The sequence below is a fragment of the Cetorhinus maximus genome, chromosome 3 (assembly GCF_964194155.1).
Source record: "Cetorhinus maximus chromosome 3, sCetMax3.hap1.1, whole genome shotgun sequence".
Classification (NCBI taxonomy): Eukaryota; Metazoa; Chordata; class Chondrichthyes; order Lamniformes; family Cetorhinidae; genus Cetorhinus; species Cetorhinus maximus.
This window is the reverse complement of record NC_135881.1, coordinates 39,409,014-39,426,720: the sequence shown is the minus strand read 5'-3', so window position 1 is coordinate 39,426,720 and position 17,707 is coordinate 39,409,014. Positions and strand designations below refer to the sequence as shown.

The following is a 17,707-nucleotide window of genomic DNA, read 5'->3' as shown; positions in this document are numbered from 1 at the left end:
CGGATGGGACCAACTGGAATGCTCTTTAAAAGAGCTGGTACACAGTCTCCATGGATGAAATTTAATGCCCCCTGCCCTGGGAGCAGGCTGGGAGGTGGGGGTGCTGTATAATGGGGTGGGGAGGCTCAGGGTGGAGAGCCAGCGCCTTCCCAACTCCCCTCAAAGTAAGTCTGGGGCAGGAAGGGAAGGGTTAGCCAGAGGCCAGTTGAGGTCCTTAAATGCCCACCTAAGGGCTTTATCCCGCCACCGCTGGTATTCAACCAGCAGTAGTGGATGGGGTCAAACCATATGGGAAAGCCACAGAGATGAGCAGGAAATTCTTCTCTCAGAGGGTCAATAGTGTTAGGAATTCTCTTCCCCATAGAGTAGTGGAGGCTGAGTCATTGAATATACGCAAGGCTGAGTTAGATTTTTGATTGACAAGGGAATCAAGGGTTATGGGGGACAGGCAGGAAAGTGGAGTTAAGGCCACAGCGGATCAGCCATGATGTTATTGACTGGCGTTGCCAGTTTGAGGGGCCAAATTGCCTACTCCTGTTCCTATTTCTTATGTTTTATGTATGCTCTGGTGGGTCTGCCAGTTTCCTGGGAAAGGGGCCTCCTGATCAGGCATCTTGTGCCCAACAGATGCTGATAGCAAGGGTCACCCTGCAGGAAGATGTCCCAGCCTTTAAACTGACCGCCCCCTCCCCATCTTCACTGGGACCTGTCTGACTGGCCCCAGCAAGCCCACCCCACTTATTTGTGTTCCAGCACTGTTCCTCCTCATGAAGCCTACAGCCGCACTACCACAGGAACTGTGATGCTGACCAATTAGGTGCTCAATTGGCTTTTAACCTTGCTAGGGCACCCAGGAATGGCTGCGGTGGTGTTGCCAATAGCGCTCCAGCCAGTGGATGGGCCCAACAGTGTAACCATTAAATCCAGCCCAAACCAATGAGCCAAACAACCTCTTTCAGTGCTGTATTGTTCTATAATTCCAGGAACTCATTACTTTCTCTCTGCCGCCTATTCTCCTCTCCCTTCCAGCTCTTTCTTACTCTCCCCAGCTAAGGCAGCTGATAACACAATACACTTCCAAACACTCCAAATAAATAAAACCCCAACTGCCATTTGGGTATAATCTTTGAAAGTTAATTGCTTTAACCGTCAACTTCATTACTGAAGAGGATCACTGAACCTAATGTACAATTACATGCTATTAAGTTACACAATTGTCAATAGTGGGCCTTTTACACAAGTACTGAAATAAAGATACAATGGCGTCTCTCTAATTACACATCGTTGGTGTTCACTCAAAATTTGAACAGTATAGGGTTCATTTTGCACCAGTTAGTTAATACCCACATCAAAACAGATAGAAATTTAGTAAAAGTGTGTGAGGCATTTGAATCAAAACAGCAAAAATCAGAACATGTTCCTTTCTACTCCCAGCAATCCCTCAAAATGGCAGTGGATACAGTGAAACCTCAATCATTTAAATTCAAAACACCAGTAGATGGGAAAAAGATTTACAAAAAAGGATTTGTTTGGTTTAGTACAAGCTCTGCACTTGTCTTGAACTTCACATTGATTAACAATCTTAAAATTAAATCTGACATGTATGGTTTCTTTCAAATTATGATGTATACTGGATTGTCAGGAATCTAGTATGATGGGATTATGGTATCCGCAGAGCTTAAGTGTTGCATTCAGGGGCTCTGGCTATGGCTCTGAGCACAAGGTGAATATTCCTCTTACTTGAGGGAGGAGGAGGAGGGAAATAGTCAGCCATGGAGGGGCGAGATCAGGGGAAATGGTAATGGAGAAACAGGGATCTCTGTTACTTGAACAGCACAGATTAACATATAATCTATACAGTTTGTATACAGGATGCAAGAAGCAGCATGTGTGCCACGTCTGAGAGCTTGCCAGCATTTTACAGAGCATTTGTAGAAGTGGACGAAGCAAGTAGATATGGGGAGCCTTTGAAAAATGCCAGTAACTGTTCCTGAAGCACAAAATTGACTTAAAATCACAAAATACTGGAAAGACTCAGCAGGTCAGGCAGTATCTGTGGAGAGATAAAAGCAGAGTTAACATTTCAGTTTGATGACCTTCCATCAGAACTGGATGATGTTTTATACAACTGCAATATTATATTAGATAAACTGTTTAGATGGGGTGGGGGGCAGAGGTGGCGTTGGTGGTGCAGAGAACACCTTGAAGTCAAAACAGGTACATGTATCTATGGAGAGAATACTTTTCCTGTATTTTGACAATATGTAGGGAATAAAGGTTTGTTTCTGACATTCAACCTGAATGATCTGGGGCAACAATTACCATGTTTGATGGGAACTTGAAGGAGATCTTTATTTTCTTACTCACTCAGGTTCTGCCTGCTCTCAGCTGGAGGTGAATACACCCCACAGACTAGGTAAACATGCACAGGCCTTAAACAGCAATTAACTGTGATAAACACCATGATGGCAATATATGTTTAAGCTTGCTCAGTGCCTGAGTCTTGTTCCACTGAGTGTGTGTACAGCAGAACTGAGCCATGTTGAACAATGGATGACTGCACTAGGCACAAATCCAAAACAAAAACAGAATTACCTGGAAAAACTCAGCAGGTCTGGCAGCATCGGTGGAGAAGAAAAGAGTCGACGTTTCGAGTCCTCACGACCCTTCAACAGAATTGAGTATAGTTAGGAGAGGGGTGAAATATAAGCTGGTTTAAGGTGGGGGGTGGGAGAGAGAAATTGAGGGGGGGGTGGTTGTAGGGACAAGCAAGCAGTGATAGCAGATAATTAAAAGATGTCACAGACAAAAGGATCAAAGAGGTGTTGAAGGTGGTGATATTATCTAAGAAAATGTGCTAATTAAGAATGGATGGCAGGACACTCAAGGTACAGCTCTAGTGGGGGTGGGGTGGAAAGACTGAGAAGGTATTAGTTGTAGATTTTAAAATAATGGAAATAGGTGGGAAAAGAAAAATCTATATAAATTATTGAAAAAAACAAAAGGGAGGGGGAAGAAACGGGGTGGGGATGGGGGGGAGAGAGTTCAAGATCTAAAGTTGTTGAATTCAATATTCAGCCCGGAAGGCTGTAAAGTGCCTAGTCGGAAGATGAGGTGCTGTTCCTCCAGTTTGCGTTGGGCTTCACTGGAACAATGCAGCAAGCCAAGGACAGACATGTGGGCAAGAGAGCAGGGTGGAGTGTTAAAATGGCAAGCGACAGGGAGGTTTGGGTCTTTCTTGCGGACAAACCGCAGGTGTTCTGCAAAGCGGTTGCCCAGTTTGCGTTTGGTCTCTCCAATGTAGAGGAGACCGCATTGGGAGCAACGAATGCAGTAGACTAAGTTAGGGGAAATGCGAGTGAAATGCTGCTTCACTTGAAAGGAGTGTTTGGGCCCTTGGACGGTGAGGAGAGAGGATCTGGGGATAAGCGAAAATCTTTTATTGTCTAGTTTGGCATGTGCTGCTTTGTCATTCACAGGTGGTCAGTATTCAAGTGCATCACATAGCTGGAAGGGAAGTGATTGTGATGTATGCTAATTAGACATCATTCTGCATAGCAGTTGTAAACTCACCATGCAACCATAGCTTTTAGAAGCCAAAACAAAAGCAAAATCCTGCGGATGCTGGAAATCTGAAATTAAAAACAGAAAACGCTAGAAATATTCAGGAGGTCTGGCAGGTGTGCATCTGTGGAAAGTGAATGAGTTAATGCTTCAGGTTAAGGATCTTTCTTCAGAACGGTCTGAATTTCTCCTCATCTTAGTCCTAAATGATCATCCCCTTACCCTGGGACAGCATCCTCATGTTCCAGATTCCTTCATAAGGTTCTGATTCAGCCACAACTAGAGTATTGGGTCCGGTTCTGGTCACTTTAGGAAGGAAATAAGGGTCCTGGTGAGGGTGCAGAGAAGATCCAACGGAATGGTTCCAGGGATAAGGGATTGTCACTAAAAGGTTAGATTTGAGAAGCTGGGGTTGTTCTTCTTGCAGCACAGGAGATTGAGGCGTGATTTGATTGAGGTGAACTAGATTATGACAGGTTAAGACGAGGTAAACAAAGAAAAGCTGTTCCCATTAGCCAATGGTACAAGGATTAGAGGGCACAGATTTAAAGTTTTGAGCAGGAGATGCAGTGGTAACACAAGGATGAACTTTTTTACGCAGCCAAGTGGTAATGGCCTGGAACTGGTTGCCCATGAGGATGGTGGAAGTGAAGATGGTCAATAATTTCTCAAGGACGTTGGATGGCCCCTTGAGGAAAATAAACTTGTGGGGCTATGAGGATAGAGTGAGGGGGAATGGGACGGACTGGATTGCTCTGCAGAGAACAGGCATGGACTCAGTGGGCTGAATGGCCTCCTACTGTGCAGTAAATAGCTCTATGGGCTAGATATTACCCAGCCCTTTGAGGATGGGCTTGGAGGTGGGAGGGCCTGTAAAATGGTGCAGAAAGGTGGTAGGTGGAGTGTCCGTCATCTTCCCACCACCATGCCATCTTGCGAGCAGTGGTAAGGGTGGAGAGCTGCGCTGCCTCCCCGAGCCCAATTAAGGGCCTCTTCCCACCTACGTTGGGGACCTTCCACTGTGAGGGAAGGCTGCCACCTGAACCCTGGTGGTCTCCTAGTGGGCTCCAGTAGGAGGGGTCGTGGAGGCCTCCTTTTTGAGCACCGTTAGCCCATGGAGGGCCCCCTCCAACCCACACCCCGACAGCAGCGGCCACCCCTGCAGCAACAGCACCGTGAGCCCTCGCCAACAGCTCCTGCTCGCTGGTGCCTGTCTGATTGGCCCTGAGGCCTAATACCCCACTTACCTGGTTGGGAGGGCACACGTCCAACAATGAGCCCTCTGCCTCCAGGTGTAGCCCAGCAACGGCCACTGCTCCTGATAGTGCTGCTGAGGCAGCTGAGCTGCCGGCTCTCTTATTGGCTGAAAGCTCTTGGGGGTGGGCGGCTGTCCTTACTAGGGGCAGCCACCCTGGTTTAATTGGCTACTGCCCGTAAAGTCCAGCACAAGGACCCACAGCTTTGAATTCTAGGTAAAACTATTAAATGGGCAAGCGTAACAATGATTTCCCTGGTTTACCTCATCCATGGAACATGAAGGATAACAAATGAACTGGATATATTTTGTTTTTGGTGCAACAAAACTTCTGTTGTCCTCACTGGCAATTGATTATTATTCTATGTTTCTCATCCAGGGGAATGAGTAAGAAGCCATATAAATTTTTTAAAAATCCAATGGTAAACCTGCCAAGTTAATTTACAAACAATGAGATCTGTTTCTCACCACCTCAGTAAGCAGCATAATCACAATAGGAATGTAATGGATAAGAATGTACATACACCAGCAAATGCACACACTGAAACATCATTTTACTCTTGCAATCCTTCCTATACACTTGTGTGACAACTCCACAGACTGTGGCAAAATGTTCTATCTTTGTGAATGCTTGACAGCACCTTGCAGTCTTTCTTACACAGAGCCAGCCTCTTACGTGCAAAGAATCAGGTTTTTGCCATTCGCTGCCCAAAAGACCACAAGTGCAATACAATTAATTCTGCATGACAGCCGTGGCTTCCTTCTGCAACTGGGCTGTAAAATTCACTGACAATCATCGGTATTGATAAACATTTCAAAGCATTGGAATTGCTTATCAATGTAAAAATTTATTGAAAAATAGCATATGGTTATTCAATTCCGTGCTTATTTTAACTGTTTATCAGTGTACTTCAATCACTTTCGCCATGTACAATTACCCACCCATTTGTGGAAAACTTTCCTCATAGATGTGGTAAATGAACCAGCAAAATCACAGACTATATTGCAAACGGGATGAAACAGTTTTTTTTATTCTGAAGTGATATGTACAAGAAAGTTGTCTTACATTGTTTTATACACTGTGTAAAAGAGCCATTAAAAACTGATTGCACTGTGTTTACATTTTGTTTAAAACATTATAGTAAAATTGTAATAAAGGCAATGACAAACAGGCAAACAAGACATCAATAATTGTGCAGAGGTTTCACTTAGACCAAAAACAGCTTGACAACAAAACAAAAGTGCCAAACAGAAATAGGCATAGTCTTCCTGATTCATGCAGTGCACACTATGGTTAGTGTGTGAGAACTGACCTAAATTCATTCTCCTCACATATGGAACTGTAGGCACTTAATTATTCCAACCTCTGTATTCCACATAATTTATGGAACGTCAAGCTCTTAAAACAATTGTTTAAAGGAAAGCTTTCCAAATTCCCGAACATACACTAGGGTATCACAGTAAAAGCAATAATAAAATGTAAGTCACTTATCTGCATGTCTTTTTATATATATATATAATATATATATATAAAACAAAATTGTTGCTTCTTCTTTTCCTTTCTTGAACTTGCACAGACATCATTGTAACTATATAACCACTCACATCTGGTGCAATACAAAGATAGAATGGGCACTGGAAGCATTAAACGTGGTCTCCTCTTAACCTAACAGATTTGCTGTGTTACAGACTTGCACAAAAACCCATCTTGTGTTTCCCTTCTTTATTTTGCCCCGTATTTCCCAATAGCCAGATGTGAGAAGCATTGTTCTGCTTGTTGCCACGAGGGCTTACAGTCGCTGTTCATATTCATATATCTTTCATTTTGGGATAACACTTCCTCTCTGTAGGTCATTGGCTGTAAACAGAACTGAGATATGGAAGAATTCGTACTAAAAAATGGAAAGTAATGCTGGATCCACCCTCTCTTCCCTGAAATCACAATATTGGCAGTTATTCCTCTTCTCCATCAATGAACTAGAAGGATAAGTGAATGGTAATGTGGTATGCTGGGCACTTTAACATATTCCACAATGTCCACGGGCTTTCTCAATCAGATTTAAAACATTATAGTCTAAAAGCACACCGAGATTAATTCTTTTTTGAAGTGTGACCTATTCCATTCAACGATAGACAATATTTCTCCAAGAAAAGAATATTAAAATCAAGGGCAATGAACCACAGAACATTTTCTAGTCAATATTGAAGTACATGTCACATGTGAAATTGCCCCCTGGGGATTAATGTAACAGAATTCCTGTATGCATCATTTTATGCCAAGCTTAGCATCTGTATACATTTGGTGGGGGGGGGGGGGGGGAAATAGCGGCCACATATTTCACAAATACAGTAACAGAAGGGCATTGTGAAGGTAGCAGAATAAATCCAGCTATGAATTGCTAAAAATCAGTCACACTGTCTGGAGGAGAATCACATGATTAGATCCTCATGACACCACACTTGTTCTTCTGCTTCCACCTGATTGTCAAACTGTGAGAAAGTCTTTCTGTATTATCGACTGATGAATGTGACAGACAGAAGGAGGCAGATTAAGGCCAGTGAGTCTTATCTCAAATTACTGAAGGCACTGGAATAGAGATCATCGCAAAAAACCTGCTACGGATTTGAAGTCCTTCTCCTTTGATATTCAGAGGAACAAGCTCTTTAACTGTTTTTTTTTTCCCCCAAAAAAAGTGACTTATTGCCTTGTATGTTGAAGTTCTAACTACACATCAGGGATAGAAGGGCCGTCCCTTGTCCTGCATTTGCAATCTGGACAGCCTGGCTACCTGAGAAGGGGACGGAGGGACGTCTTGCCTGTAAGGGCCTTTTGGAAGGCTATAGCTGGGATTGGTTTTGTAAGAGTCGTAGTTATTACGCCCTTCCGTGGGCTGATGATCTTTCTGCCGTTGTTCCTCTTGGCGTAGCAGTTCCTGTGTTTCCATCAAAACCCGTGCATTAACGCCATGTCCTAGGTAGCCATTCCGAGAGCCCTGATAACTTGAGTATCTGGGATTGTCCTTGGCACTCTGGAAACCATCACCAGGGGCATAGCCTTTATCCCATGCTTCCTGAGTCATGGAGCTGGAATTCTTTTTACTTTGCCTGCAGAGAGTAAAATGAGCAAAATTTGTAGACTGCAATTTTACTTTTATTTTGCCTCTTAATGGAAGTATGCGAGACATTAAATGCCAAATGGGAAAACACTAAACACCAGCCAAGACAATATTAATTATTCATAATTTTTTTGTTCATAAATTGTGTGTACATTATTGATAAATGCAATTATGGTGTATCTGCATGATATCACCTAATAAATCATAATCTTGGCTGAGTGGTTATAATTAAGTGTTTTACAGTCTGTACTCCTGCACTATGGAGCAATACCTGTACCAAGAGGTCTGGATATTTGTTGCGACGGATAGGTGACAGATACTGGTAGAGTCAGATAACTGACAGTTTGTTATCCCACCTGCTTAAAAAAAGGATGCAACTATAGCATCAGATTATACTATCAGTTCCATCATTGCTAATGTGAACATGTGGAGAAATGCCACTCAGTAAAATTCCACATTACAGCCATTCGCATGCCTTGTTCTCTCAGCAGAGACCTGGGAGCAGGTAAAATGTTCTCCTTGCTAAGCACACACGGATGAAAATATGCACTAAGGAGGTTAGAAAAAGTAAATTAAGATAAGAAAGGAAAAATGGCAGTGAATTGCTGTATTTCTAATTCTTGGCTATACACAGTATCACACCTAGAATGATGGAATGGGTTCATAAAAAGCAGGACAAATCCAATTTGGCAAATTACTACCCCATCAGTCTTCTCTCAATCATGGGTGAAATGATGGAAGGTGTCATCCACAATGCTATCAAGCGGTTCTTACTTACCAGTGGGAACACTTTACATTCTGCCAGGCTCACTTGGCCTAATATCTCAATGCAGCCTTAGTCCAAACATGGACACAAGAGCTGAATTCCAGAGCTGAGATGAGAGTGCCCTTCCTTGACATTAAAGCAGCACTTGACCAAGTGTGGCATCAAGGGCCTAGCAAAATTGAAGTCAATGGGAATCAGGGTGAAAATTCTCCATCGGCTGAAGTCACAACTAGCATGAAGGACAATGGTTGTGGTTGTTGGAGGTCAATCACCTCAGCTCCAGGACATCACTGCAGGAGTTCCTCAGGATAGTGTCCCAGGCCCAACTATTTTCATCAATTACATTCCCTCCATCACAAGGTCAGAGTGGGGATGATTACAAATAATTGTACAGTGCTCAGCACCATTCGCAACTCCTCAGATAATGAAACAGTCTGTGCCAGCAAGCCCTGGACAATATTCAGGCTTGGGCTGATAAGTGATTTGTGCTACACAAGTGGTGGGCAATGGCCATCTCCAACAAGACAGAACCTAACCATCTCCTTTTGACCTTCAATAACATTACAATCATCAAATTTCCCACCATCTTGTCCTGGAGATGTCACCAATGACTAGAACCTTAACTCAAGCTACCACATAAATATTGAGAATACAAGAGCAGATCTGAAGCTGAGTGTCCTCCATCTAAGGCACATAGGTGCAGCTCCAACAATACTCAACAAAGCTCAACTCCATCCAGGTCAAAGCAGCCCCTTTTACTGGCAGCCCACCTTAAAAATTAATTCCCCCCCACCTCCAGTGCACAGTGGCAGCAGTGTCCAAAATGTTATGCACCAATTCGCCAAAGCTTGTTTGACAGCACCTCACAAACCCACAGCATCTAACACTGAGAAAGACAAGGGTAGCAGGCACAAGGGAACACCACCACCTTCAAGTCACACGCAATCTTGTCTTGGATATATATTTCCATTTCTTCATCACCACTGGGTCAAAAATCTGGAACTCCCTCCCTAACAGCACTGTGAATTTACCTGCACCACATGGACTGCAGCAGATCAAGAAGGCAGTTCACCATCACTTTCTCAAGGGCAATTAGGGATAGGCAACAATTGCTGGCCTTGCCAGTGACACCCATATCCCCTGAATAAATCATAAAAGATCCTTCTCAATTAAGTGGCTTAAAGGTGTCAGTTTTGGATTGTTTCAGTTCTCAGTGTGTTGGGATTGTATGGGAGAAAGTTCAATGTAGCTTGTGACACATGTCCAACAAATGGAGTAAGTGAGGTGTAACCAATGCAAGTTTTTTCAACAGGACAATGTTTGTACTAATTACAGGCACTTTCTTTTGGTAAAAAGTCACAATATTTGAGTCCGCAATAAGTAGGTCCCACTGTATTACTTCCTTGTTTAATAATGTTTTTATGTAAACTCACTTTTGTTTAGTTTTTTTTGTGCTAAAACTTTTATGCAGAATGTCCCAAATAGTTCCCCAATAACCTGCCTGACCCATTAAAACAACTGGAAGTTGTTTAAACTGAAGTAGATGAATTATCAACATTACATAGCCTACTGCCAACAAACCAATCTGAAGACAGACATATGGCAGAAAGCCCCTGAATAGCCGTCTTTTTTCAACACATTCTAATCCTTGTGTGTATTGTCGGGTTAATTTAGACATACTAGGAAACAGCTGTCACCAAATTTACTCGCAATATACTGTCCAGCTAATGTTTTTTGTTGACTTTGCCATTCAGAGAATTGCAGTAGCGTAATTGCACCATTTTGTTTTAAAAAAAACTATTTATTTAAATTGATTTGTAATTCTGGCAAAACTGTACTAAAGAAGTGACCTTTAACTAGTTCACTTTTATTTCCCCTTTATGACGTTCAGAATGTTAATGTTTCCAAGCACTGCTGATTTACAGAGCATGCAGGGCAATGAGAAAACATGCTTTTGTACCGCAAGCTATATTCATTATTCAAAATGGTTAATATGTAAACCTTACATGTAGGTTCGTATGCCAATTACTTTTATGGCTTCAGGTATAAAACAAAATGAACAGTCCCTGGCTTCATAAAGCCACATTGGCCTTCGTGGCTTACCGTGGCAATGAACTGTATTGTCGCTGCGCCTGCTGGAAGCTCTCCCTTTCTTCTTGTCTCTGGCGCTGCAGTTGAACCTCTACAGACACAGAGTGTCGACCACTTTGAGCATAGGGACCAGGGTTGGGCTAAAGAGGAATTACAAAGCAAGTCAATTAAAAGATTTTGGCATGGTCTTTTGCAATGGCAGACCAATAGGCCCAGCTGAAATTATAGAAAGGCACCACTCACCTTCAGAACTGAGATTTGCAGAATATAAACATGAGCAGCTAGTCAAAAGGTTGCACAGAGCCGCAGATTTTCATCCCTCCAACTGTGTCAGAATGGAGGCGGCGGGGCGGGGGCTCTAAAAATGGCAAACGGGACCCATTCCCAGCACTGGCAATTTTCGTTTGCATGGATAAAGATGCAGGCAGCAAGCCTGCACCCTGCACTCCCAACCTGGTTGACTCCATTGTGGGGGTAGGTACCTCTCAGCTCCCTGCAATCTTCATGGAGTCGGGCTAACTTCTCCATGACTCATGGCCCCTTAGAGGAGTCGTGAACCATAGTCTGGATTTAGGAACTTTTTGAAAGGCAAGTTCAAAAGGTCTTAACCATGCCCCCCATAGCCTCTTCCATGCCACCTTTATGGCTTCCATGCCATCCCTGCCCCCTTGCCCAATGCACACTATATACAAAACCAATGAGCCACGTAACAACTATGTCCAATGTGGAAATGCTGAGGGGGAAGTAAAAAAATACTCATTCAGATTTCTTCTTTCAAAAAAGCTGTGTTCCTACAACTTGAGCAAAATGTCAATCAGACAGGACAATTAGAATTTCAGTAACAGAGGCTTTAAATACTTCACACCTCTTAATCTTGTCCAAATAAATACATGTGTGGCCATCTGTTTCTACTGAAAAAGTTCTCCACCTGTGCTCAATATGAATGCTTGGCTGAGAGCCAAGACACTCAAATGCATCAACTCAGTAGGGGTTATATTTTGACAACTGAAGTGGATTGTTGATTTTGCTTGATTGAGACCTTTAAGTGGTTATAGTAAGTTGCTCTTTCTGTGATCTCTTTTGTCAATTTCTCAATGTTTATTTCGACAACATCAAGAGGTATGAAGTGGTTAGAGCCTCAGTTACTGAAACTCCAACTGCCTTTCCTGATTGACAATTTAATAGGGCTGTAGGAACAGCAGCTTTTTTCAAAGAGGAATTCTGAATGTTTCCTTATTCCTCAGCATTTTTCCACCCTTGCCATTGTTATCTGACTGTAAATAAGTACATACTGGGTGAATGGGCATGGAAGAGCCATGGAGGGCATGGAAGTGGCATAGATAGGGCACAGAGGCCATGAAGAGGGAATGGGGAGCGTGTGGGTGGGTGCATGAAGGATGAGGGCAAGAGGGCCTAAAACCTTCAAAACAACTCGGATGAAATTCCAGAGAAACGAGGTGGACCTTCTAATTACCACTCCTTGCCACTCGCCCATCCCCATGGCCACCTCCAATCTGTGGACCCGAATCTCTCTCCTGCCCCCACCTCCCCGGAGCGAAAATTGGGTGTAACGCAGTCTTTTAAACAGAGGCGGGTCTGCCAAGTTGAGAAATTTCCCAACTCGAACTACCCACCTTGGTAGTGAAAATCCAGCCCACGCTCCTTGAATCTATTATTTACTTTTAATGGTCAGATTTGTTTTTCTAACTTATGCTCCAAGAACACAAAACAACAATAGAGAAGTAATATTCATTTTTCTGGCATTACAGAACACCTAATATACATTTAACACCCATTTCTGGACATTGGAAGTTATGTGTAATAATTATCCCATACATCAATTTCTGTAATTATTTCAGCAAATATCTATTTATGTTTCATACTTTATTACTATTATGGGCTTACTAATTGGATCACTTCTTCTAAATTGTTGATGGTTAATAGTAAATTTACAAGCCTCACAAAGGAAACACTACAGCTTTAAGCACTGTTGGAGAATATTCTATGAAGTATAATGTGAACATTTATCGAGTTTGTCTATACTAGAGTAGAATGTATTATGCACTGAAACTGAGAAATAGTTTTTGGAAACACAACCAAATACAATTTGCTTTAAAAACTATCAACAAGCAGACCTTTTTTTTTACTGTTTTGTGCCACATTCCTCAGAAGAGCATAAAAGTTTGGACAAACATTATACTACACAATGAAGCATAATTATGAAAATCATTTCCAGCTACAAAGCACTCAAAGACACACTAGAAAACAGCACTGCATTCTAAAACACAAATAATCCTGGATGGTGAACATGAATACGTGAGACTGTCAAGACTCCTAGAAATAAAAAGGTCAAGGACATAAGTGTGAGCTTGGCATTACCAGAATGAAATGTAGCTTTCTCAGACTTTACCAAGCAGGAGCAAGGCCTAGCAGTGCAGGGCATAGGGAAGAGCTGAAGCTGAAAGGCCACTTATGCATTAGAAGGAACATGTATTAACTCTAAAGCTAAACATGAAAATTCTTGCATTAGAAACTGTTTTGACCTTGATAAGCGGAAGTTAGAAAAACTGGAATACAACCACATCTGTAAAACCAAGGGCAGGGAGATATGGCACAAGCCTTTATTTGTTTTAGTCAGAATAGAACCATTATCCAGTTTTATGTAAACCCAAATGTACATTTTAGTATGTAATTAATTTAATCCATTCATTCTGAGTTTGAATCATAAAAATTACAGCATAGAAGGTCGTCATTCAACCTATTGTGTATGCACCAGTGTTAACTCTTTAATTGAAGCTATCTACTCTAATCCCATTTCCCTGCCTGAGTTACATTCTTTTTAACATTCTTTCTTTGCAAGTACTTTTTAAATGATGTTATAACCCCTGCCTCAAAAGCCACTTGTGCTAAAGCATTCCATGATCTAATAACTCCTCTATGTGAAAAGAATATCCTTCTAACTTCTGCTTTGATCTTGCTGTAATGATAATCTTGAGTTCATACTCCCTTATTGCTCTTCCGCCAACCAGTGAAAACAATATTTTTCTGCTTGAGCATAGTTCTGAAAAACTTCTGTTAAACCCATCATTAACTTTCTGTTCTAGTGACAAAATCCTAATTTTGAGCCTTACATCATACTCTGGCACTCTTGTTACTAGTGTCATTCTATTGGATCTTTGCTGTACTATTTCCACTGCTCTAGTATGCTGAGAGCCATAGTGAGATGACCAGAACTTGCCACGCAGAAATTCAAAATCACAGTTGTCACATACATCGAATCTATTACATATTCAATAGTACTCAAGATATCCCTGAGGATTTTATAGCTCTCATGAAAGCAAGTTACCGTTTGTAGGATGCCACAGTGTTCAAGTATTAAACTGTATATTTACAAGCTTAAGCATCTTTGGGTGAATTGTATCATAAGGTTGATATATTTGCTAACTTTCTACTTCAAGTCAATGTGATTTTTCAATGAATCATCATGGCAGTCTTGACCTGATGATTTAACAAGAATTCTGGATGAATACTCTCCATAATGAGTGATAGTTACCATAAGATTTATGGTAACCTGTGTTGCGTTCTTTGTACATTTCCTTTAATAAATTCTGTATGGATCTTGGAAGTTTCTAACTGCACTAAAATTAGGATGTCTTAAACATCCCAGTTGGCTCCCAGATCAAGTATCACGTAGACATGCACTGAATAAAGCTCCTCCAAATAAACTTGCTCCAACTTTGTTTCAAGATTGTACCCCACCTTTCAGCTTCAGAATTGCTTGTGCACCAGCATAAATATTTCCATGTGCCACACCAATTTTCCTTCTGGCTTTGTCTAAGCACGACTGCAAATTTTGTTTAGTATAGCCCATTTGTGATGAATTATGTAAATTATTGTGTTGTGGTACTTGCCAAGAGCTGAGCAGAGAGTTGCCAAACCTTTTAAGGGTCCTCTACATGGAAGAAAGCAAGCAGCCTTTTTTTCTCTTTCTGGGTTCAAATATCAGATCCCCAGGATAAAAGCAGGGTGCCAACTCATTTCCTTACACACTATTTATATTTAACTAATTCTCATGGACTGAAAAAAAATGAAACACCAGCGGGCAGAGAAGGACTACCAAAATAACTGGAAAATGTCAACAATATTGATGATGAATGAAATGACCATGTAGCTTGGTTAATAAAAGCAAAAACACCTACTCTTTCCATACAATCATTAAGCAAAGAAACATGCAGTAACGTTTAGAATGCATAGGTTTTGCAAACTCTGACTCGTGACTCAGCTCAGAAACCTTCTTTTTAATGAGAAGCTGGGAACAATTCAATTTTTAAGAAAATATATATATTTGTGGTTCCAATATGTTCAGATTTCATCACAAGCTGCAATTCAGCCAGTGATTTAAACCCATGTACTGAGCCTGCAATTTAGGAAATCATTCTATTCCTTAAGCTAATTATGCCCCTTAGGAATCCCCTCTGTTCATTACAGGAAACTATAAACTGAGGTTAAAATAGTCTGTTTAAAACTGTTATGAAATTAAAATACACAACAGTTTGCCCTTCGACCTACAGTAGTTAAGTTCCAAGTCTTTCAGAGTCCAACCTTTTCTCACAGTCCTAGTTCCCAGACCATATGTTCCTCCTCCTCTCCCTTCACCCCCGAAGATAAGCAACACTGCACAAAACGGAAACCTGCTAACAAAATAATGGTGCACAATGGAAAGTAGCACGCATTTCCACAGAAAGAAACAATTTAGTTTTGCAATGGAAACAAAAACCCAGACTATTATAAGTAAAACACAGATTTTATCTTTAATGCAATTTAAATAAGAGCAGAATATTGGCACTTACATTACAATCAACAATTTAAAATAATCTGAATCTGATGATGTGACTTGCTGTAAAAATCAATCTCTTGATCTTGTATTAGAACAAAACAAATTTTAAACTCTGAATCACACAGAACACAGTGAAGATTTTGAATCCCAAGGTAACCATTACACACAGTTCCTAAGTAATATTTTTAAATACTGTCATGGCTTCCACTATTCCCAATTTAGAGAATATGTAAAAGTATACAGTTTTGCACTATTTCCCCAGATACCTATTTCTTGAGAATTCACATCCAACATGGCTTGCCATGGAATCAGTGCATGTTCTTTAAAGGGGCGGTCATTGTCTCCCAAGACAATGAATGAGCACATTTAACGTGCACATTTAATCTGAGGCAATCAGCTGAAATGCAAGCACACCAGAACCAGGCATTTGCATGTATGTGGCTACTTCATATCATCAATTTGTTGCTTCCATTTTCCCTGTCTACAGGGATCATCAACTCACTGCCTAAAGCTGCAGAGCACATAGGAAATGAAAATAGTTGGCAGAAGTACAGTAAGTACGCAGTGATTATTTTTAATTATGGTGCTAACATTGAAGTATTAGCCATGATAAGATGGCAATATGCTTAAATCAATGCACCCTAAGCTACAAACAAGCATGGCTTTACAGTTTACATACAACGGTTTTGTACAAGCAGTCATGATTATCAATCCCATTAGGTAGGCATGCGTTAAAATGAAAATTCTACTCCTCATAAGTAGCAGAGGCCGTTTCAAATCTTTTTTCAAAATTAATATTTGCACATGCAACTTCTTTTAAAGTCCTTTCACAAATGCCTGTGTGAGCAAAGTTCACCATCTGCTGGACTCTTCCCTCACCACAACACAGTTGCTTTGATAATTATGTATTGCCAATGCAAAATAAATCACCCAGTCTGGAGTGAGCTTCATTACTTCTTTAAAGCATAGATTGTCCCTGAAGAAGAATGGGTTAATCCAGTTAATCAGGATAGCACCAGGTTTCACCACGCAGACTGAAGCCACTCATGCAGTGATGGGTAGATATTGCATGAGATGAAATTATCAATGATGCACCACAGATGTAGATAAGGGGTTAGAAGTTAACAGATCAAAAGGTATGCGACTCCTCACTGCCTTTACTGCATACAGGCTCAAGGATCAGTGTTTGCAGATGCTGCTGTTAAAGTTCATTGCCCTCCGTCCCCATCTGGACAGTCTAAACACTCACCCAAGGCTGTTCAAAACTGTATGTACGCCTCCGGTCCTCTAGCTCCTCTTGCTTTGCTTGTTGAAATTCATTTCTTAGCTTCTGTATCCGATCGTGGTTACTGGGAGCGAGTCTGTTACTTGAATGGAAAGGAAGAAAAAAAACTGAAATACATGAAGCAACACAGTGCATTAAGCAGAGCTAATACAATTCACCTCAAGGTTGACAAAACTAGTAGCGCAGGCTTCACTTTTAATTTACTGGTGTGTAAATCAAGCAAAGTGATGAGAGAACCAGCTGGCAAGGGGCTGTTGTTAACATTTGCTTCTTTCCAGCTATCAAATTCACAGATTCATGCTGGGGAAATCACCAACACTGGAAGGCAAATCAACCACTCAGATATATTTGCATATGCTTAATTCAATATATTTTTATTGCAAAATGAGGTAACCTTATCACCAGTGAGTTCCAATTGGAAGGGAGAATTCTCTACAGGAAACAAATGTGACCAATTTTAATTTGCATTTGGAAATAAGCTGTCTTCTGCTTCACCTGTAAAGTCTCACAGTTCCATATTAAAAGAGACTTTGTATATGGTGTCCCACGGAAATCAATAGAGCAGATTAGTTAATCAATTTTAACACAGCCATCAATCACTTCCGATTTTAAAGCTAATTGCCTAATCAATAAAACAAAATCCACAGGTAAAGAGAGACAAAACGGAAATTAAAATATCTGAGTCTAAATAAATATAATGTTATCAAGTTTTAAACAAATGTCTTTAAAATAATCGCAACCCTAAGTTTCACTTCTTACTTGTGGGATTAAATACATGCTCTGCAATTTGAAT

General features: G+C 41.1%; 1 protein-coding gene across 5 annotated transcripts in view; it reads right to left on the bottom strand.

The window, feature by feature from the left end:
* Positions 1 to 7,412: 7,412 nt before the first annotated feature.
* pard3aa (par-3 family cell polarity regulator alpha, a) overlaps positions 7,413 to 17,707 on the bottom strand; it is an 815,271-nt gene continuing 804,976 nt past the window's right edge. For 4 of the 5 annotated variants that reach the window (XM_078537538.1, XM_078537552.1, XM_078537545.1 and 1 more), the window contains 3 exons: positions 16,879 to 16,996; positions 10,805 to 10,932; positions 7,413 to 7,924 (listed from right to left, as the gene is read on the bottom strand). In XM_078537538.1, coding sequence (XP_078393664.1) covers positions 7,552 to 7,924; positions 10,805 to 10,932; positions 16,879 to 16,996 — 619 coding nt within the window. In that variant the 3' untranslated portion in view covers positions 7,413 to 7,551. The remainder of the gene's footprint in view (positions 7,925 to 10,804; positions 10,933 to 16,878; positions 16,997 to 17,707) is intronic. The other variant, XM_078537556.1, reaches the window with a different exon arrangement.